Raw genomic sequence first — 21,845 nt, forward strand, 5'->3', positions numbered from 1 at the left:
CAGAGTAAAACAACCCAACAACTTTATTTTCAATATTTTTTAATTTTTTTTAATTGATACGTATCTGAATATCACTGGGGAGAAAAAAAAATACCCACCCCGTCAAATCACGTTTGTGTTTGCCCCACTGAAATAAGATATAGCTCCACTACGTTCCTTAATTAACAAATAATACATCTCCGTAACTGCGCAATTTCTACGCTCAGTGCTCCTTTTAATGCATACTTCCCACAACAATTCTGAGTAACGTAACGCCAAATCACTGAAACGTATCTGTGTCTATTTCAGAATTTAACGAGGACCACGAGAGCGAGAACTTATCGGGGTAGTGCTGCCACCCGAGAAGAGGTACCAACTCGGTCAACAAGAGACGATGTCGTTGCACAATTTATGATGGCAGCCACCATCACCCTTGCCACAGGCGATACCCTGAGCTGATTGGATTCGACATTTTTGGTATTGATTGCTAGAACTTCGTCGAAGAACGTCATCAGAAACTTTGGGATTGATTTTTTTGTTCCGTGTTGCGAAGGTCAGTGGTGTGTGTGTGTGTGTGTGTGTGTGTGTGTGTGTGTGTGTGTGTGTGTGTGTGTGTGTGTATGTGTGTGTGTGTGTTTGTGTGTGTGTGTGTGTGTGAGAGAGAGAGAGAGATAGAGAGAGAGAGAGAGAGAGAGAGAGAGAGAGAGAGAGAGCAAAGGGAGGTTGATCGATGGTATATCTCTACATGTGTATGTAAGTCTGTGAATAAGTCGTATCAATCAACACCTAATACAAAAACCTCAACACTTGAATGGAGTGTAGCTTCCTGAGATTACACAGCTCGAAACGAGACAACATACATTTTTGCCATTCCGGAAACCTCGACAATTGAAGTATACTATAGACAATAATTGTCGGTTTGTCTTTTTAACAAAGTCATCATTTATGGTAACAGACAACTAAATGAAATGTTCTTTTGATCACAGTGTCTCCTATTATACCCTGATTATAAAGAGTAGATTACATCTGTCACCAAAACTCTAGACTGTCATGCTATGACTTTGTGTCCCACTCCGAAGTATTAATGTGAATGTACCGTCACAATTGCTTTATCTAGACACTCGTTCTGCTTGGGTTCCTTTTTGAAGACCGTTGTATTTGTGACAGATGTAATGATTGTCTATTTGTTCTGAATATAGATAAATGAATAAGGCAATTCTGTAAAGAGTGTCGTGGAAGACTGCTTGGTTGAAACGATTTTGTCTTACGTTAAATAGCTAACTATTTTGCTTACTTGCCGCGCGCGCGCACTACGCGATGGCTGCTTAAGAGTATTGATATGCTAAATAGGGTTGGAAAATATTGAATTCAGTCTGATTTAGTTTGACGCGTGGGCGGTTTTGCTAATACTCTGGGTTTTTTTTATCTGCGCTTACGAAACTTGTATACGTTTAATTTACTATTGAAACCACCAGGCTGTTTATAAAGGTTCCGTATTGCGTTTACTATATACAGTGAGCAATTCGATTTACAAAATAGAAAAAAAAGGAATGTAACACATTATTTGACATTATGGAGGTTGAGTTATACGTTCACTGTTGAACCATTGGAAAACGATACTAGAAAATAGGAACAAAGAGCACATTACTTTACTTGAAGTATTTATGACCGTTGTCTATTTGTGCAGATGGCTCCTATGTTAAGTTGGAGGCCTTATGGAACCCAGGTCCAGATCGCTACCTTATGCTTGTGCCTCGCAAGTTTGTTCTCACAAGGTAAGTCTTTCTTTACGTATAGCTTAACATGTATTTTATGCTCTGTGATATTACGGACACGTGGCGTGATATTCAATAGTGATACGGAGGTATACGGTGTAGTGGTGAATTTGAAAACTGAGTGATTATTGTCTAGCATTGACGGCAGTGCAGACTTGCTCACTCTGAGCAGTCCCTCCGTGTGTGACTATAGTTAGTCAGTAAAATCAGGTCACAGGGTTGTGTGATGGAGTGTGTTTGTAGGTTATGACAAAGTGTGCGTTCACGAAATAAAAAGATTGGGATCGGGATCATGCACTTTTTCAAACTGAACGTGAATGTGATTTCTCTGTGTGGTTTGATTTTCCGATGTGTCTTCTTGTGGTCGTTTCCGTCAGTATTTGTTTCTTATTCATGTGAAGTGAAAATGTGTAACTCTGATCAGAGTCCTCTCTAACTCTGTCTCTTTCGGTGTCTGTCTCTTTCTCTCTTTTCTTGTGCTTTCCTAATTTATGTCATCGCCATTTTCAGGAAGAAACACAAACATTTTTGTCACAAATCTCCAAAATTCTACTCAACACATTGGACAAAATAGAGACATTGAGAACGTATGATACATATAGTTTCAGGGAATGTTTGAAAAGAAAAAGAAAAAAAAGTCTCGTTTTGTTTTATAAAACTAATTGGACCTTAATTTTAAGCAAGATTTAAGATGGATCAGAACATGTGTACCATATTACTACCATACTCTTCTATTACTACCATACTTTTCAATATTTTATAAAGTTGGAACTTAATTAATCTGTATGAGATGATGACAGATGTTCACGTGTACAAACCTTAATCTTTTTAATAGTTGATTATTTTTCTTGAAATTGCATGTGACTGTCTTTGTTGCTGTGTCAATGCTTTCTGATCATGTCGTTCTGTTTCCTCGTGAAATTGCTGGTTTCCTGTGTGATGTGTAATATGTTGTAAAATCCTTTTCTGTCCTATTTCACAGTTGGAAGCAATGGTAAGATTAGCATGCTGTACAGGGTTTACTAAAACAAACATGAATATAATTTTATATATTATACAATCTATGGAGTTTTAACACTTACGCTTGCTGTGATACTAACATTAACATCGCGCTCTCGCTTTTTTTAAGCATTCGCTTCAAGCTTTTTTTACAACATGTTTTACGCATTCAACAGCTTTATTTAAGAGTATGCATATATGGTTGTGTTCCTGACGAAGTCAGAGAAAATAAGTTTTAACAGGGTTTTCTTTTGTCTGAAACACGTGACCTTACATAAAAAACGTGTATAAAAATATGTATTTGTTATTTAAATAAACCAGACGGACCTATATACAAGTACAATTATATTCTACTGACAATAAATGCCGAAATGTATGCAAACTGGACATTTTAATCACATTAACTTCGAGAAATATGTGCAGTCAAGTGGGACTTAAACTTCGCTACAAAGGCATATGCTGAAGCAACTGCTTGTTGGAGAAATCCGAACAGTAAATCTAACACGTTTGACTGTTCAATTTAGTGTCTGCATCCCTTTCATTTTTTCGTGCAGCTTGTCACAGTGTTTTCTCATATTTACATATTAGCTTGAAATTCCAGAGTTTGTAAACATGACATTCTGTTTTCACTCAAATAATAATGTTTTAGAGAATGAATCCTTCTGCTATTTTTAATTTTGTTGAAAATCTTCACAATTTTTGTTTTTCTGACAATTTCTTCTCTGATAATTTTAATTTTGAGACTGATTCTATGTCTTGCCACTCACGTTAGTGTCAAGTTTATTCGTTTTTACATGTTAAAACAAAGAAACGTATAATTATTTTGCAGTCTTGATTTCATTTTCTTTCATTACGGCATGTTTTTGTATTTTTGACTTTCTAAAGGAGGCAAAGGTGTGTTAAGTGTTCATTGTTTACCAAAACATTGTTGTGACATTCTATTCTGTTTATTGTACATACTCGGCATGTTGTCATCTTAAGGTTTTGATATTCTAAGCTTTTGTCTCGGTTGATGTTTATGTTTTATGTATGTCTGACTGCGTTCGAGTTAACATGACCATATTTCTGTGATCAAGTGTTTTTAATACCATATGCAAGGCTTGTATGCATGCTTTGTACACGTCTATACTTATGGCAGATGGGATATATGTCGTATTTACCATTTGTACTGTGCGTGCAATGTACATGGTATGTACAATGTATGCAGTATGTGGATGCATGTAAGAGCTAGCATCAATTAAATAACTAATCAAACCCCAGCATTGGTTCGAAGATGGATTTTTCTCCTACTCAACAGATTTAGTCTTTGTCGTGCGTTTGCTTTCCATTTATACCATTCTATCTGTGATTTTGTCCGTCACCAGAAGATATATAAGTTTGTAAGGACATAGAGCGGCAAAAAACCCTAGCAATTCACAAAAGCTGTGCATATACATTTTTACTATTTCATCAGATAGTCTTATTAATTGTTTTTGTTTTAAATGTAACAGGAAAGTCAAGAAGCCGAAAGTATCTGTTACAATTGTTAAAGCCAGCTTATACTAATATATATATATATATATATATATATATGGCAATGTTTTTATCATACAAAACCCTCGTCAGAACACAATTGACGACCTTTGTAATGCTTTTATTCGAGATTTTCGACTAACAAATATGCATTTTTTTGTATTTGAAGGATGTACTTTATTTGTTCAAAACTGTCTTCCTCTCCCATTCGAAATAATTGTCGAAGCAACGTACGTAACGTTTTATGCGCCATTAAGAACTTACCAGGAAAAACGTACTTTTAATTTGCTCAGGTTATGTGCTGCTATTTGCAAACGTGCAACGGTTAATATGTGTATACATATATATCTTTGTATTTCGCATACAGAAATCATAAACTTTCTTCAGTTTTCCTTTCTACTTCATGCCTGTTATATTCATGCCCGATGATTAATGTGCACTTGAACTGTACTCTCGATCAATACGGTTCATTTTGAGATCATTTAAAGTTTAAATAAGTACAAGGGTAGGCATACCCAGAAAGACACAAATGGAAACACCTGCACTTACAGACACAAACAATGACAGACCGAGAAAGACGCTCTCAGGCATACACTAAGTACATACTGATACAAGCACACACATGCACACACTCACTAAGAAAAATATACATTCGCGCATGCATAGGCACTGAAGACACACATCCGAGTATACGCACTAAATGTCATAATTCTTTTTGCTGAGTACTATGATTGGACACTTGTGCTAACCGAAAGCAAAGGGAATAAAACAATAGCAGACACTACACCAAATCAGCACCCTAACCATATTTATTTGCTTATTACTCACCATTTTCTCGTCTTGTGTTTCAGTCTTAGCAAACAGAACACCGCAGCCGGGAAGCTTTGTTGGATTCTTGATCAAAAGTGAAGACACGCCTGTCGGTAAGTCTCAGTAAATTCTGTCACTTTTCTCGCCATTGTCACACACTCTGTCATGTTTTTGCTAATAATGCTGCGATACCACTGTGACGTTTATCAAAAACGAAAACCATTGGTTGAAAAAAAAGGTTAACCATGAGTAAGATATCTGCTGAATAACCTGAACATTTATTTAGATTGAAGATGACATGGAATTATAAAAAACAAATGTCTGACAAAATAATTATTTACATAAGCTGACAGCTAAAATATGTTGGCATCTTTAAAACAACAACGGTTGAAGGTTTGTGTGAAGTTTATTAAAGAAAGAAAACTGACTACATCCCACTGAAAATGTACTTTTTTGTTATTCCCGTAAGAACTATTCTAGAAAACATCTCAGCGTCCGACGACGGTGAACCAGACAGTTTGACTTTAAATTGAATCATAAAATCATTAGTGAATTCCTTCTGTTGGAACTAATCGTGGAAACATCTCGGCATTCGACGACGATAGGTCGGGCAGCTTGACTTTTCACATGAAAATGTAAAGATGAAATCTGTCCCATATGCAGACACCACCACCAATCTGTTGAGGCATTTGTGTATGAGAAATACTTCCTATACCACTGAAACACATACCAACAATCAACAGCCTGGTGCTATTTGTGCAGAGTCGGTTTTTCTTGTTGAATTGATTTATCAGATTAACACTAGAGCCACATCCGAAAAAGAATCTTAAAAAGAACTACTACTCTGCACAGAAAGCAGCCATGATGATGATTTTAGGAATGTTTGCAAGTGGAGCGGATCGGGTGGTCTTATTCTACGTAAATGCAAGGACCGATCTGAGATGGTAAGCCGAATCTTTTACACGGGAAGAACTGTGCCTTGAATACGCTATTTGTTTTTGCAGAAACTATTCTTGGAAACATCTCAGCCTTTGACGACGATGGACCGGACCCCTTGACCTTCAGCATACCGGACCAACTGACCTCACAGCTGGTGGAACTGCAAAACCTGCGGACCACGGACTCCAAGACATGGGTCATGGACGTCGTCTTGATAAAGAAACTGGACAGAGACTTTGTAAGTGTAAAGCTCAAAGGCGTAGGCACTATGCTGTGATTTGTGTATATATATATATATATACGACTAGTGTCTGTCTGTCTGTCTGTCTGTCTGTGCGCGATGCGCGGCCAAGGTTCTCGATGGATCTGTTTCAAATTTGGTGATCATATTCAGGTACACCCTGGACACAACCTGGTCGATGAGATATTTCAACACGTGCTCTCAGCGCGCAGCGCTGTGCGCGCTGAACCAATTTGTTGTTGTTGTTGTCTGGATCCACTACCAGTAACTCTTCCTTATCTTCTCCAGTGTTTTCAGCCGCGATTATCTCCCTTCCTCCGTGTGGCGTCAATCCATATTCCCGTTACTACGTTACTATTTTTAGAAGGTCACTGCACGTTACTATTTTTAGAAGGTCTCCAGTGTTTTGCGCGTTTATCTCCTTTCCTTCGTGCGCCGGCGAAGCCGGCGTACACCCGGCATCCCAGGCGCAGCCTGGTATTCGGCTCTACTTCTTCCCGGCGAAGCCGGTACCCGGCGAAGCGGGTAATCATCTAGTATATATATTTATTGTGTCAAGTGATTCAATCTTTACTTTGTATATTCATGGTATGTAACGACCCGAAATAAACGTGTCATGGACATCTTGTTGATAAAGGAGCTGGGCAGAGACTTTGTACTTATAACCTAATGATTAAACAATAAGCTTATAACAACACAACATCTATTTTGCAGCGATGACATTACAATTAAACCATTTTAACATAATAAGAACAACATCCCACAAGTACGAAACACGTGAAACATGCCTTGAAAATGTTGACGATTTGGCAGCAATTCTTCCTTTGCTGGCAGTAACTGCTTATACTTAATGACAATTGGTCCCGCACCCCGTCAGGGTCGTGGGATTACTGCAATGACCAGCGCTGCACCAACTGTCTCCACCTCTTAGGTCGGTTGTAGGCAGTCGTCTGGGTTGCAACGCACTTTATCCTGGCCAACTTTGCTATATTGCCTGTCAATCGTTTCCTTTCACTAACATCTTACCTTAAATGTCTCGTGTTTTTCAGGATCCTCCGGAGCGTAAACTGACCTTCCATGCTTCTGATGGCAAGTCAAAGGTGAGCATATCACAGTGAATGCGTGAAGCGGAATCATCCGGTATCCGGTATCCGGTATCCGGTGTCAAATTAAAATGCCGGAAAAGAAATCGTTCACTGATAACGATGCCCTACCAGTTTTGAATGCGCTGGACGGATTTCTTTTGTCACCAAAATAATGCTTTCTGTTTTATGATTCCCCTTTGGAGGTGCATCAATTTCAGATTACGTACACATTGACTACGGTTTTGTTACTGTCATGCCCTTTTTTGCGTATCCGTCGGCATTTCTCTTATATTTTATGTTAACATTTATGTTTTTGTGATTTTAGATTGCGCTGGAGGTGACACTCATGATACAGGACGTCAACGACGAAGCCCCGCTGCTACTCAATCTTCCGTACAAAGTCACCATTAACGAGGTCAGTTTTGATTTAAAAAACAAAGCAATAACAAACACACCACACCTATAGCTAAGTATTTTGTAAAGTTGTACAGCGGCAGCTGCGGTTTGAGCTCCTCCCACCCCATCCCCCCACCACTACTCCCCATCCAACCCCACCCCCACCCCGTAATGAGAGGACATCTTCTGTTGTTCAATGTCTATTATCTTGACTTAAATATACCTTTCGTAAAAGGCCACCTGCAATGTAGGGACACGTTTTTTTCTGGTCGCTAGGGTGTCTTTGCATCGCAGGTACCATTGTAGCCGTAATGTGAGACACCTCTAATGAAAGGACACTCCGCGAGAGAGAACACCTCCTGTTGCCTCTTCGGCATTTTGAAATGTAACTCTTGTGGAAGGATACCTGGGGTTTGAGGACACATTTAGCTGGTCCCAAGGGTGTCCTTTCATCACAGGTAGCACTACGAACGCTTGAAATAGTGTTTTTAGTCTCGTTTGAAATACAGCAATGAAGCCAAACCTGGGGTACCTACAAAAGCAGTTTCATTTTATACTTTATTTTTTCGTAGCTGGAACAATTTGGATTGCTTCCTCTCAGTGGAAAGCTAAAAGCAACTAGTCGCGCTACCCGGGTCTGTACTTGGTTAGGTGTGTTGGCTTTTCGTGTGCAAGATAATAGTTCTTGACAGATTCCTTGCTCAAGTTTGTGAAAACACAGTAAATGGATTATTAATCGTGAATCCATTTAATCTTTGTTCTTTTATTTCAGAATCAAGCTGTTGACTCTGTGATATTTGCCAACATCTCTGCGTTCGACCCTGACAACGGAAGAGGGAGTACTGTGGAATATTCACTAACAGTAAGTTTTATGCTTCACTAACGTAACAAATAAGAACATCTGCTCTGGCTGGATTGGCATATATATATCACTTTACTAGTGTTGATCTAAACAGTAGAAACGACTTAGCAGTGATACAACTATTGTTAATTTTGCACTTTGTGAACTAACAGCTTCATATTACTTATGCTAATGTTGTCTTTATAAGAACTTTATATGCACGCTTCCTAAATAAGACTCTTCTTGTCTTAACTAGAAAAAGAATAGAAGCAGGTTTTTTCTTAGAAAGGAAATTCTAACTCCCGTCATGTCAGTATTCTTGCACAACTGATTCCTGGTCTGCTTTTCGTGTTGATTTAGTAGTGATTTTCTCATTTTCAGCAAATGGTAACATGTTTTTTTCTTTTATGGACAGAATGCACGGATAACAGTTGTTTTGTTTTAACTTCTCCTCCTTGGCAAATGGGATCAGGTCTTTTCTTCAGGATGGACAATGCACGATTAACAATAGTTTTGTTTTAACAGTGGACATAATTATCCTTCTCAACAAATTAAATCAGGGCTTTGCTTTTACGAACAGAAATGCACGGTTGATAATAGTTTGATTTAACAGTACACTTCTTCTCAACAGAAGAAATCAGGTCTTGGCTTTAATGGACAGAAATGCACTGTTAACATTTTCCTGCACGGTATTCATGCCATTAACTAATTTGTTGTATTCTGACTCATTTGCATTACAGACAGATGCTCAGGTGAGTTTCTTTTCTGTCATCGCTCATGTTGTTCCAGCCGGTGGTTGAAAACACCTTGCGAAATATGGTTGAGGATGAAATACGCCCATGGAAAACATCCACATTTTAGTACAAGTATAATGAACTCAGGATCTCAAGAGAGAACTTGATTGATACTGTTAACTTTATTGTTGTACGTTGCACAAGTTCGCCAGTAGGAGATTCAGTTTAAATTCGTGATGTAGGCTTATGTGCATGTATGCTTGTGTTTGTCACCTTCCATCAATTTAATTATTTGTTGTTGTTTTTGAATGATCATTTTGGGCCACGTGCAAGTCGTGATAAAAGCTCTTGTTTGTTTGTCTTAAAAAAAAAGTCCCTAGGCCTTCCCCGAAGTTCCCTCTCAACGCTAGTGTTTTCATATTTTTCTTTTTAAATTGTTTTTAATGTTTACCTTTATTTTAACATTTCCTCAATACTAGGAACTATATTATATATGTACAAACATGTTTTTGTATTTTATTTTTTTAATTAAGTTTTTTTCTTCTTTTCTATCAAACGGATCATTGAATAAGCTGTTCTTTTTTCGTAATCGTATCGTTTTCTTCAGATGAATTCCAAATATTTTGATGATTTAGAAATTTCTTTTGGGTGGAGGCAACAGACTTTGATCTACTGTTGTATGTGTAAGGGTTGTGTGTAGCAAATAGCAGGTTTCCGTGTGTGCGTTTGTGTGTGTGTGTGTGTGTGTGTGTGTGTGTGTGTGTGTGTGTGTGTGTGTGTGTGTGTGTGTGTGTGTGTGTGTGTGTGCGAATGAGTGCTTACCTGCACGTATGTGTCTGTATATGAACTTATAGTAATAATAGATGAAATATGACTGTTCTGAAACATCGAAAAATTAAAAACTTTGTTTTTTAGGGTTGGTATTTATTATTTATTTGTTATTGTAATCCGCGCTTTCTTTTGTTAAGGTTTTAAACAGACAATCCCTGTGCTTCTTTCTGTCATTCGGATAATATGAAAGCGCTGATTGACACTATTGCTTTCTTTCTTTCTTGATTTGGTGTTCAACGTCGTTTTCAACCGTTCAAGGTTATATCGCGACGGGCACACTATTGCTCTTTATGTATGATTCACATCTTCTTGTGTACATGATGATACATCTCAACAACTAGCATCACTTTGATTTGCCACTTGTAAACATACCATATGACAAGATTTTTTTTCCTTGGATACACATTCGTATAAAATCGTGTCTACATAAACTGCCAGAAAACCAGCCGTATTGTGTCTCTTTAATTATGAATGCTTCAATGCAGTCAACTATCATACCGCCACATGTTTTGTAGTGTTATACCATTCTTGTAGTGGGTGTCACATTTGTACACAGAACATTTGAATCTGAAATCACTGTTGTAGCGTACCAGAAGACTACAACTCATACAGTTTTCCATGAAACTTGTTTTTGTTTAATGAGAGAGTTCTGTCAAATGTTGGAGATTTTAATGTCGACAAAAATACTTCATAAACAGTTACCTTTTTCTCCGCAAACACTTATTGAACTTGTCTGTATTGAACTGCACCTTCAAAGTTCTTTGTTCTGCATACAGGGAGCTGACGACGAATACCGGTCAACGTTTGAAATCTCCAGCACAAATGGACAGATTTTTCTGAAGAAGAAACTCGATTATGAAAAACACAGCTTCTACATTTTCAAAGTTGGTGTAAAGGTAAGGAAAATGACAGGTAACTTACAGAAATAGATACATGTTTAAAGTAAAATGCTTTCCAAAATAATTATATGATAATGGTGATGAATAGTGATCAGATCGACGACTGATGTTAGATTTCTCTACAAGCCAGCACACAAATTGAGTTTGTGAAGTCTTTTCAGTTATATAGCATGAACTTACAAATCTCAAACAGAGGTCTTCTTGCTATGTTATTTTTTTTGTCCTCTGTATTCTCGATTTAAAACAAACAAACATTTAAATTGAAATTTGAGGGTGAACCCAAAAGGCCACAACATCGAAACAGATGTAACTGTTTTGTGTGTTTTACAGGACAGAGGAGAGCCAGTGCTGGTAGGCAAACCCGCAGATTTCGTGGTCACTGTTCTGGATGTCCAAGACACGCCTCCCATGTTTGTCAACCTGCCTTATAATACTGAGATCAAGGAAACTGCCACAGTGGTATGTGTCCATGGTCAAGCCGGTGTTTATTTAGTTAAACTGTGCCGTCTGTTTTCTTTTGTTTGTATTTGTTCTTTTGTTTGTCTGTTCGGGTCTTTTTAATTTGTTTGCAAAAATCCTTTAATTTTCAACTTTACCTTCAACGGGACATTTTATTGCATCAACATAATTTGTGCGTTTAATTATATTACGTTAGTGTTTGACAAATCCGTTCAGATTCAGTTAACGGATTTCAACATGTTTGAAAAACGCTTTTTTTAAACGCATACACACGAACGATTATTTTACCTTTCCCCTTTTATTTTCTTCAGGGTAGTTCAGTGCTGAGAGTGACAGGCCTAGACGGCGACCAAGGCATCCCAAACGAGCTATCCTACCGCTTCGTCAGTGGTAAGTCAACCCGAATTCCAGGACTTTTACAATTTGTTCCGAGACTTATAGTTAGAGAGTATTCTCGAATGTTCCAGATTGAATGTCGACTAAACTGCTTGGTGAAATGTGAACCGCTGGATACCACTGATATCCATCCGCGCAGCAACTTAAAACTTATTTCTTGAAGACAAAAAGCAAAGAACCATCATCAACCTGAAGTTTTCAGATTCGGAACAGTCCAAACATTCTCGGACGGTAATAATCTATAATATTTTGCAATGAGAAGAAACGTATTATCTCTTCATTTCTAATTGTTTATTTTTCAGGAGATTCTGAGAACTTTGAGATAGACAGTACCACTGGATGGATCACAGTCAAAGCTTCCCTGGACAGAGACTCTGCCAGCATGGCTAGCAATGGAGGTGTCTACGCCATGTTCGTTCAGGTACAATCAATAAAACGTCACGGACATTTCTTTAACATTCGACAAACTTATGTTCATGGAGAGAACAAAATGTGTTCGTTATATACTACTGAAAGAAAATCTCACAATGAATTTAGTGCAAGTCTTTCAGCTGCGGTTATGTGCAACTCTTGGGAAAGCGACAATGTTGACAGCAAACTGAGGTCTTAATCCGGAGTACGTATTCATGGTTGACTATGACTTTCAGTTAGTATTCAAAAACAATGCCATCTTATGGATATCGACCGAGAAAATGCACTTTTAGCGTTTGGGAAAATAATCACAATTCCATGTTGTCGATGTGTACTTACAAGAAAAACGTACTCCTAGCGTTTAGGAATACAATCCTACTAAATCAGGAGTGTCTGCTAAAGATTAACTTGTACCCAACCAAACATTTTTTAAATTTTCAGGCCACAGAGAAAGACAAGCCAGGGCAGCAAAACTACGGCAACACAACCGCCACCGCCATCGTCACCATCTCTGTACAGGACGTCAACGACAACGACCCGCAGTTCAGCCAGACCCACTACACGGCGCAGATACACGAGAACATGCAGAACGGGGTGCCCGTAACCTTCCTGGGTGATATGATGAGGGTGGCTGACGCTGATCAGGTAAGACGGATGACATTTTTAAATGGACTTTTTCTATGATAACAATTCCAAAAACAGATAGACTGCCAACGTTTCAAAATTCTGAATAAAAAAACAAGAATGGTATATGATTGGAACGTTTCTTCTTCTTCTTCTGCGTTCGTGGGCTAAAACTCCCACGTACACTCGTGTTTTTTGCACGAGTGAAATTTTACGTGTATGACCGTTTTTTACCCCGCCATTTAGGCAGCCATACGCCGTTTTCGGAGGAAGCATGCTGGGTATTTTCGTGTTTCTATAACCCACCGAACTCTGACATGGATTACAGGATCTTTTTCGTGCGCACTTGGTCTTGTGCTTGCGTGTACACACGGGGGGTGTTCGGACACCGAGGAGAGTCTGCACACAAAGTTGACTCTGAGAAATAAATCTCTCGATGAACGTGGGGACGAACTCACGCTGACAGCGGCCAACTGGATACAAATCCAGCGCGCTACCGACTGAGCTACATCCCCGCCCTATTGGAACGTTTGATATATGACACAAGAAAACGTTACATTCACTGTACTGCGACCTAGGACAGGACAGGCAATCACTAAAGATACAGGTAATAAACGACAGAATAGAAACGAAACTTAAGTACGTTGTAATAAAATAGTTCGTGTTCGTGAATAACTTTCTGTGATTTCAAAAAAAGTAAAAACGCGTCAAACTCTTTTAGTTGCTAGATGTTCTTAGTTATTCTTCAACTAGCTTCATTTGGATTGTTTGCCGTTCAGATAGACACATCTGCTCTAGTTGTGTTCATTTATTTCTCGTGTCGAGGCACATGTTGCATCAATCATTCGTTGTGCTATTTGTTGTTTACATTCGCCCCAAAATCCTCGGTGATGCACACATTTACCTTTCCGTTTTTGGAACCCAACAGCATTCCTCGCAAATCTGATCACAAATGCTGATAGTTACGCACCAAACATTTGCTAACGTCACATGTCCTGAGCAATTACAACAGGCCTCGCGTGTGTCCCATTATTTGTGATTTCTTTTTCTGAGTAACGAGTGAATTTGCTTGTGTGTGTTTGCAGGGAACAAACAGTCACTTTGCCCTCACAGTGGAGAAAGATGGTCAACCGTTCTACGATTTCACTACGCTACCCGAGGAGGTGTACACAGAATCAACGGTACTCATAAGAGTCAACAACTCGGAAGCACTCGACTACGAGAAAGAAAAAGAGATCATTTTTCAGGTCAGTGAAGGTTCTTTTCTCATAAGATTGCGTAATTATATTGATACATTTTTCAGACAGTTTAGATTGGACAGATGCAGGAGGTAATTCGAATCCTTATTTTCTATCAAACAACTTATCTTTCAAAGTTACATTTTTGTATTTTGTACATTATAGGCTGTGTTTTAGTGGTAGAAGTAGGCTACATAATGAAATATTGAGAAATATCTAAAGATAACCTTTATGCAATAAGTGATTTTGAATTTTAGGCTCACGACATAAACATGTTATGTAGATAGCACTAAAACATCAACAATAAATTGTATATGTATTTCGTCCATAACTTTTTTTCAGATCGTTGCGCGGGAAGTGGACACAGCAGAAAGGCGGTCAAGCACAGCGACGGTCACGCTGAGTATACTGGACATGAACGACAACGCACCAAACTTCACACACTCACAGTATCTCTTCAACGTGTCCGAGGATGCTACGGTGGATGTCAGCATTGGAGACATTTTTGTGAGTGATACTGAGTTGTCTTATATTTTTGTTGTTGTATGCTTGTGTATGCTTATAGAGGTGTCATCCTTGGTGAAATGTTGATTTCCTTCAGAAAAGTAAAAATTGTGTCTTTATTTCCACTCCTTGTTGATCATCACTTGGTTCTCTGAAATTAAATTACGTAGAACGATGACACGCAAAAGCTTTTGTTATGAAAGAGATGATGCGTTGAAATCAATACTTTGGCAAATTATGTTTGGTTAGATCTCTGTATTCAATGATTGCAAGGGAATTGACGTCTTGCTTACAATGCGTAATCATGCAATCATTAGTTCACCTTGCATCGCGTGCTAAAGTTACCCTTCTTTTGTGTCCAGTCTGTTGTCTACATCTAATTCATATTTTTCAGGCTGTTGACGATGACACGGACTCTTTCGCAAGAGTCAGTTATACTATACGAGGGGGTAACGACAAGTGAGTTTGATTTTCTGTTTTCTGTTTTTTGAATGATTTCTTGGACAACGTCAATCCGAAAAGCACACGCACGCACGCACGCACCCACGCACCCACGCCCGCACGCACGCACGCACGCACGCACGCACGCACCCACCCACGCAGCCACGCATGCACGCACGCACGCACGCACGCAAGCTCGCGCACACACACACACACACACACACACACACACACACACACACACACACACACACACACACCATGCAACCAAACAACCCCATCCCCCCTAAATTCCACATACGCTACTATAGACAGAAACACTGAAACCGATTAACAATTGTACATCTTCAAGCAGTTTTTAGAGAGTGGAAAGAGTAACCGATGAAAGGCGAGGGGCCGAGGTCTTGAAGAATACTTGGCAAACCTTACATTTATGTTAAAGGGACATAATTACATAGCGGACTGTTCACGAAGAGAGTTGATTTAGGACACTGCCCGGATGAGCTTATAATTTAGGGTTTTACAAGAGTCTTCTTTTCGTTAAACTTCATCGTTTAAGGCCTGAAAGTTTAGGCTTCCTCCCATGATGTTGACCATGCAAGACCGCAACACTACGGAAGACGAAAACGGTTTTCCCGTTTTGGACCAAAACGCCATACGTTGCTCCTCAAACGACTAAGTATGCGTCGTAACAACCGAGTTACGCATTTAATATTTGCGAAGCTACGAAATACGTAGGCTTTACGTGTTGGTAACCCTACGCGTAACCTCTTTCCTTTGTGGAATCAACAAGACCTCGGCCACAGATTTTAGGTTCGATTGTATTGTATTTTTCCCTCTCCTACTAATAACAACTCATCTCAACAGATTCAGAGTGGATAGCCTGTCCGGAGCGCTGTACGTGCAAGGCCAGCTGGACCGAGAAACCACCAGTCAGTATTACCTGTCAGCAGAGGCTATAGACGGAGGAGGTCTACGCTCCCCTGCAGAAATACAGATCATCGTAACAGACGTCAACGACAACCCTCCACTCTTCAGGCGAAGCGACTACGAAGGTGTTGTCCGTGAGAAGGATGCTACTTTCCTCAGGCCTATTGTTGTTGAGGTGAGCTGGAAACCCCTTTTCTTGTGCAAGACGCTGATAAAAAATATTCTCTTAAATTTGTGTAAAGGCCGTACTTAAATTCAACCCAAAATTGACTTTGCGAAGCTTTTGCAAAGTCTTTTTACCGAAAATGTAGTGCCCAAATTTCACGAGTATTTATAATTGTTATATTTTTATAATAGGCTAAAAGTTTCTATTTATAATTGTTGATGACGTAACAACCACAAGTACTTTAACCAAATAAAGTAACGCAGCGATCTTGTTGACATCGATTTGTTTGATGTTTACTAGGCTTGAACAAAGGATATGTTTTGCTGAAAACTAAAGTCTGGGGTGTTAATTGTCAAAGCTAACGAGCCTGCAGCCACTGGCACTAAGAGACCCTTGCTTTGATTTTCCCAGGCTGTAGACGATGACCAACCCACCACGGAAAACAGCATCGTCCACTACCGCATAGACAGGACGCCAGTAGGCCTGGAGTCCAACTTCACCATAAACGCCCTGACGGGCGAGATCAGCCTGGAGGTGCCTTTGGACTATGAGAAGCTCAACCCTGATCTGCACGGAAAGATCGTGCTGGAAGTAGTTGCTCATGATTCTGGGGTCCCTAAACTGTCTTCCACCGTCTTCGTCAACATCACTGTGGAGGTTTGTGTGTTTTTCTTATTCAACTCATGTACTTATTCAACTCATGTACATATTCAACTCATGCCGTAAGTCAACTCATGTCATTATCTTAATTAAATCATGTACTTATTCAACTCATGTAATTATTCAACTCATGTAATTTTTCAAATCATGTAGGCTTACATATTATGTACAGAATAGAATGACTAGAGACAAAGAATAGAACCTTTAAAACGGACCTATGTTTTTTGCAGGATATCAACGACTTTCCCCCGGTCTTCAAACCAGATACCTACATAAAGCACATCATGGAAAACTCTCCTGAAGGTACGTAAAACAACATGGGTATTACGTGTACAGACTACGGTTACAAGAGCATATGCATCGTCATTGATGCTAACGTCATTTCGTGGTCATCGTCGAATTTGTTGGTACCATTATCTTCATCAACGTTAAGTTTTACGTCGTTGTTTCGTCTCACTCGTCGTCGTAATTGAGGTTACATAAATGCTCTAACGCATGCATTTTGACCAGAACACAATTTGAGGGGTATGTGTCTCCCCTTTAAACTCTCCCTTCGTCGCCGTTACTTATAATCTTGTTTTCTTCAAGTTCATTTCTATTGTTGTTATGGTATCTTTGTTTCTGACATTTTCACTTACGTCTTCACAGGCACCTCAGTGCTGACAGTAACAGCCACAGACGAGGATGCCACCAGCCCCAACAACGACTTCTTCTACCGCATCGAGAGCGGGGCCCTCGACAAATTCAGGATCAACTTCGACACTGGAGAAATCACAGTAGAATCGGGCGCAAAACTGGACCGTGAGGATAAGCAAGAATACCACCTCCGTATATCCGCAACGGACCGTGGTAACCCTCCCTTGACCAACTTCAGTGACGTGACCATCATTCTGGACAACATCAACGATGAGCTGCCCAGGTTCTTGCAATCCAGCGATGCTGTGAGGATTTCGGAGAACGCGGATGTTGGACAGAGCGTGTTCTCGTACGTGGCCACTGACACTGACGAGGGGAGTGATCTGATGTACACTCTGCTGAAGAACCTGACCAAGGCCTTTGACAACAACGGCGATGAAATTGATATCAGCGCTACAGGAGTTGATGTGAGTATAATGAATAGCTTGACACCTCTTTTTCGCTGGGACCGTCCTAGAAGCAAATTTAATTTTCCCTCAGCGGGCAACAAAGGCGCTCTTATCTCTCTCACGACTCTGGGTGTGTCCAAAGACATAATTTAAGCTTTCACGAATGGAAAGAACATCTGTATGTCTCCCCACTCTTAAAACAGACAGTTTACTCAGCAGAATTAGATGCTTTGGCGTCTGAGGGTTTCTTTGAACAAATACACCAGTATCAGTAGAAACATAAATGCTATGAAAACATACACCTTTAAAAAACAAATGTCTTGAGGGCCGGGATATCTCAATCCTCTTTCGCATTGTGCTCTTCCTCCTAAACACAGCAGGAATCAAAGCAGGAGTAGCAGGCGTGCTTTCTGCGTGGTTCCTTTGAGCACACTATTCAAACTCTTCTTTTCTTCTTTTCTTCTCACTTTTCTCCCACTTCTTTTCACACAATGTTCGAATACATGTACTTGCCAGGTTTCCGCGACAATTGTGCTACTTCTTCTGTGTTCAAGCTCATTCAGGGAATATTGGCTCCTTGAGCTCACATCACTTTCTACCATTTCAGAACTACTTCGACGTCCACGCCAACAACGGCACCATCTTCGTGTCGTCCAAGCTGGACAGAGAGACGGCCGAGCGAGTGGTGGTCAAGATACTGGCAGAGGACCTCAACGCCGCTGACCCTCGCCCACAGTCCGCTACGGCCACACTAACCGTCACCCTCCAGGACTATAACGACAACCCGCCCACCTTTCAGCCCAGCGACCAGTTCCGCGTCAACGTGTCCGAGGCTGAGAACATCAACTCGGTCATTCTGAGAGTAATGACCACCGACCCCGACAAGAGCCAGCAGGTCACCTACGGGTTGGAGCGGTTCACTACTGACGCTACGGGGGTGAATTATTTCAGCATCGTTGAAGCAACTGGTAAGAAAATGCTATGATTTGTAGTGTCAATTTCAAAAGCTCACTCGTTACTTTTGAATGTGCGGGATTAAGCCACATGTGGAACATTCATCACTTTTCACAGTCTGATATTTCACTGAAGTAGAGTAAAATGAATTGCTGCTTCAGTTTAGTGAAGTATTTGTTTCAAAGAGAAAGGAGATACTTTTGATTAAAAATAGCTCACACGTGACATTACTTCGACGGTTACCACAAACACATTCGCATTTTAACGTCGTCATTACAATAATATTTTTCAGGTACAGTACTACTGCAGCAAAAACTGGACCGCGAAAACAAATCCTCCCACACATTCATCATAGTGGCCAAGGACAACGGCGTTCCCCAGCAATCTTCCTCAGCCACTGTCTTCATCACTGTCGCCGACGAGAACGACAACATACCCCAGTTCGTGGCCTACCCGGCCACCTTCCGGGTACCCGAGAACGTCAGTGTCGGGTATGAGGTGCACACCATGCAGGCTAAAGACTACGACGACGGCGACTTCGGGGCGGTGGTGTACAGCCTGGAAGGCGCCGACAACGACGATGGCAACTTCCAGATTGATCCTGTCACGGTGAGTTTGGGATGCTTGACATGAACCCTCCGTGTGATTTGCATTTTGAAAAGATTTGTGCATTTCTGGGGTAGCGTGTTCCTTGAATTAACATTATTCACGCAGATCAAGAATTTGAATCTCCCGGCCAGTACTCTTTACATGGCTTTGACTTTTAAATTATTCATGTATTAGTCTTCTTTGCAGGTTTTGGCCGAACAAATATACCTAGAAAGATAGGCATGGTTATTTTGTTCTGATAACTTAATTATGCACTCAAACATCTTCTTAATACAGCGGACGAGAACTTTCTCTTTTGCATCAGATGCACATTACCGAGCTACTTCTACTTCTAATAAATTCCTGTGCAGAAAATAATGCATTTTGACACACAGCACTGAGAGTGACAACGCACAGAGCACGACGCAATTCCTTCCTTGACTAAACTGTCTATTTTCACAGGGTCAGCTTACAGTGGCCAAACAGCTGGACCGAGAGACAAAAGGCGCGTACCGTCTGGAGGTGATGGCCAGAGACAGTGACCCAGACGTGGTTGACCAGAAGTCCCGGAGGGCTGCTCTCACCATTTTTGTCACCGACGTCAACGACAACGCGCCGCAGTTCCTACCCCTAGGTCCGTCGTCGCCCACCGTGGCGGAGATAGCAGACATCGGCAAGAGCGTCTTCACCGTCTCGGCTAACGATCATGATGAAGGTGTGTGTTCGTATAGAGTTACACTGTTTCATTGCTTACATTTTTCCCTGTAATTTGTATGGCTTTCATATACCGTATAATCCCTAGCAAACGCCCACCCGCCCTCCGCACAGATTTCGGGTACAAGTAGGGGGTGGGCGTTTGCTAGGTATACACCCATTTGCAAGATAAAGTGTCATCACATTTTCACGAGAGAAAAAAAGTGATACAACATGTGATTTATGCAATTTTAATGAAAAATAAACACACATTTTGTTTACCCAAAGAAAGATCAACGTTCTGTGATAGAAAAAAAAGAAGAAGAAAAAACCGGCGAACCATCGAACACTGTGCACAAATCGTAGATAAAGGAGGCCGACTGTCTTAAAAAAAATGTTTTTAAAAGCAAAAAAAGGGGTGGGCGTTTGCTAGGTAGTAACCCCTCTGCACAACTTTTGGCCAAAAGTAGGGGGTGGGCGTTTGCTAGATACTGGGCGTTTGCTAGGGATTTTACGGTACAGACGACAGAAAGCGTTAAAGCTGAAGGAATTGAACTTTTGATTAAACGCCATCCACTTTTGACCGCATTTTGCGAAGACGCAGTTTCCCTGAGCCTTTTTTGTTTTTGATAAAAAAAGACGTGGAGGTTGAAATACAGAACTGTTCCTAGCTGGCCTTCCTCAAACAGAACTACAGACCGAACATCCTTACTCTGTGAAAGGCTTCCCGGGTTACTACCAAGAACTGTTGTGCTATGTACATGTTTTTGTATGTTGTTGACATAAGCCTTCAATGCTATTTCCATAGGGGCGAACGGCCAGGTGGAGTACCGGCTAACGACTGACACGAATGCCACGGTTGGAGACAGCTCTCTCTTCTCCATTGAAAAGTCATCTGGAATCGTTAAAGTTGCACAAGTGAGTTCTGCATTCAACATTTATGTTTGTTTCGAAAGTGAAAAAACAACTATCTGAATGCCTAAATCCAAGATAAATAATGCAAAAAACGGACGAAAATATGAGCGAGCAACCGATTTGACGAACCAACCGACCAAGGAACTTGCACCATCAACAAGTCACTGACTCACTGATTAACCAACAAATCAATGAACTGTAATACATTTATTGATTTAGAAACTTACTGACTTTTTTTCTGCGATGGGTGTTAAGCCTAACATGTTGATTTTGTTGTCTAATCGACATTTTGCTCTGACGCCAATCAATATTCAAAGAGATTGATAAATCAATGTGCTATGTATGCATCCTACTTTGTAATAACCATTTCTATTGTGTGTATGTCTACCTTAATAGCGACTGCACGCCAAAGCTGGGTTTTACTACATCACCGTACTAGCGTCAGACAAGGGGGCAGAAAGTAAATCCACCACCAAGCAATACGTCATCGATGTCTATGACGTCAACGATGCCTTCCCGGTTTTTGTGCACCCAGACCCGAACAACCCAGTCGTTCAAATTCTTGAGGTAAGAGTATACATCGTGTTTCGCGTTGTTGATTTTGTGTCTTTCAATAATTATCTTTGTGCTTTCCGCGTCAACGTGTTGGAGGCCGAGAACATCAACTCGGTCATTCAGACAGTTTTGAGAGTTTCAGTGCGAATGAATGCAAGCCTCGTTGATTGTTTTACCGCAACATT

At 40.4% G+C, this 21,845-nt stretch overlaps 2 protein-coding genes and 1 long non-coding RNA gene across 13 annotated transcripts in view; all 3 read left to right on the forward strand.

Moving 5' to 3' along the window:
• LOC138958783 (uncharacterized) overlaps positions 1–1,777 on the forward strand; it is a 29,711-nt gene extending 27,934 nt beyond the window's left edge. Inside the window, exons 2-3 of the long non-coding RNA XR_011453507.1 lie at positions 289–532; positions 1,667–1,777. This is a non-coding gene — a long non-coding RNA (uncharacterized lncRNA). The remainder of the gene's footprint in view (positions 1–288; positions 533–1,666) is intronic.
• Positions 1,778–2,951: 1,174 nt separating this feature from the next.
• On the forward strand, positions 2,952–8,650 carry LOC138952677 (cadherin-related family member 1-like). The gene is made up of 6 exons (XM_070324378.1): positions 2,952–2,971; positions 5,061–5,188; positions 6,080–6,252; positions 7,305–7,355; positions 7,666–7,755; positions 8,509–8,650. Exons 1-6 carry the CDS (start codon positions 2,952–2,954, stop codon positions 8,617–8,619), a joined length of 573 nt encoding a protein of 190 aa, XP_070180479.1. The 3' UTR covers positions 8,620–8,650.
• A 1,797-nt stretch (positions 8,651–10,447) lies between these two features.
• LOC138958776 (cadherin-23-like) overlaps positions 10,448–21,845 on the forward strand; it is a 30,180-nt gene continuing 18,782 nt past the window's right edge. For 5 of the 11 annotated variants that reach the window (XR_011453504.1, XR_011453503.1, XM_070330068.1 and 2 more), the window contains exons 1-17: positions 10,448–11,038; positions 11,372–11,500; positions 11,812–11,890; positions 12,199–12,317; positions 12,749–12,952; positions 14,017–14,178; positions 14,512–14,676; positions 15,068–15,132; positions 15,982–16,219; positions 16,622–16,867; positions 17,101–17,173; positions 17,519–17,973; positions 18,563–18,923; positions 19,202–19,518; positions 19,960–20,212; positions 20,999–21,108; positions 21,502–21,672. Coding sequence is in view for 9 of the 11 variants with exons in the window: in XM_070330068.1 (XP_070186169.1) it covers positions 10,781–11,038; positions 11,372–11,500; positions 11,812–11,890; positions 12,199–12,317; positions 12,749–12,952; positions 14,017–14,178; positions 14,512–14,676; positions 15,068–15,132; positions 15,982–16,219; positions 16,622–16,867; positions 17,101–17,173; positions 17,519–17,973; positions 18,563–18,923; positions 19,202–19,518; positions 19,960–20,212; positions 20,999–21,108; positions 21,502–21,672 (3,405 nt within the window). In the remaining 2 variants the exon portion in view is untranslated. The remainder of the gene's footprint in view (positions 11,039–11,371; positions 11,501–11,811; positions 11,891–12,198; positions 12,318–12,748; positions 12,953–14,016; positions 14,179–14,511; positions 14,677–15,067; positions 15,133–15,981; positions 16,220–16,621; positions 16,868–17,100; positions 17,174–17,518; positions 17,974–18,562; positions 18,924–19,201; positions 19,519–19,959; positions 20,213–20,998; positions 21,109–21,501; positions 21,673–21,845) is intronic. The other 6 variants (XM_070330069.1, XM_070330067.1, XM_070330061.1 and 3 more) reach the window with 3 other exon arrangements.

Source organism: Littorina saxatilis, linkage group LG2, assembly GCF_037325665.1.
Source record: "Littorina saxatilis isolate snail1 linkage group LG2, US_GU_Lsax_2.0, whole genome shotgun sequence".
Taxonomy (NCBI): domain Eukaryota; kingdom Metazoa; phylum Mollusca; class Gastropoda; order Littorinimorpha; family Littorinidae; genus Littorina; species Littorina saxatilis.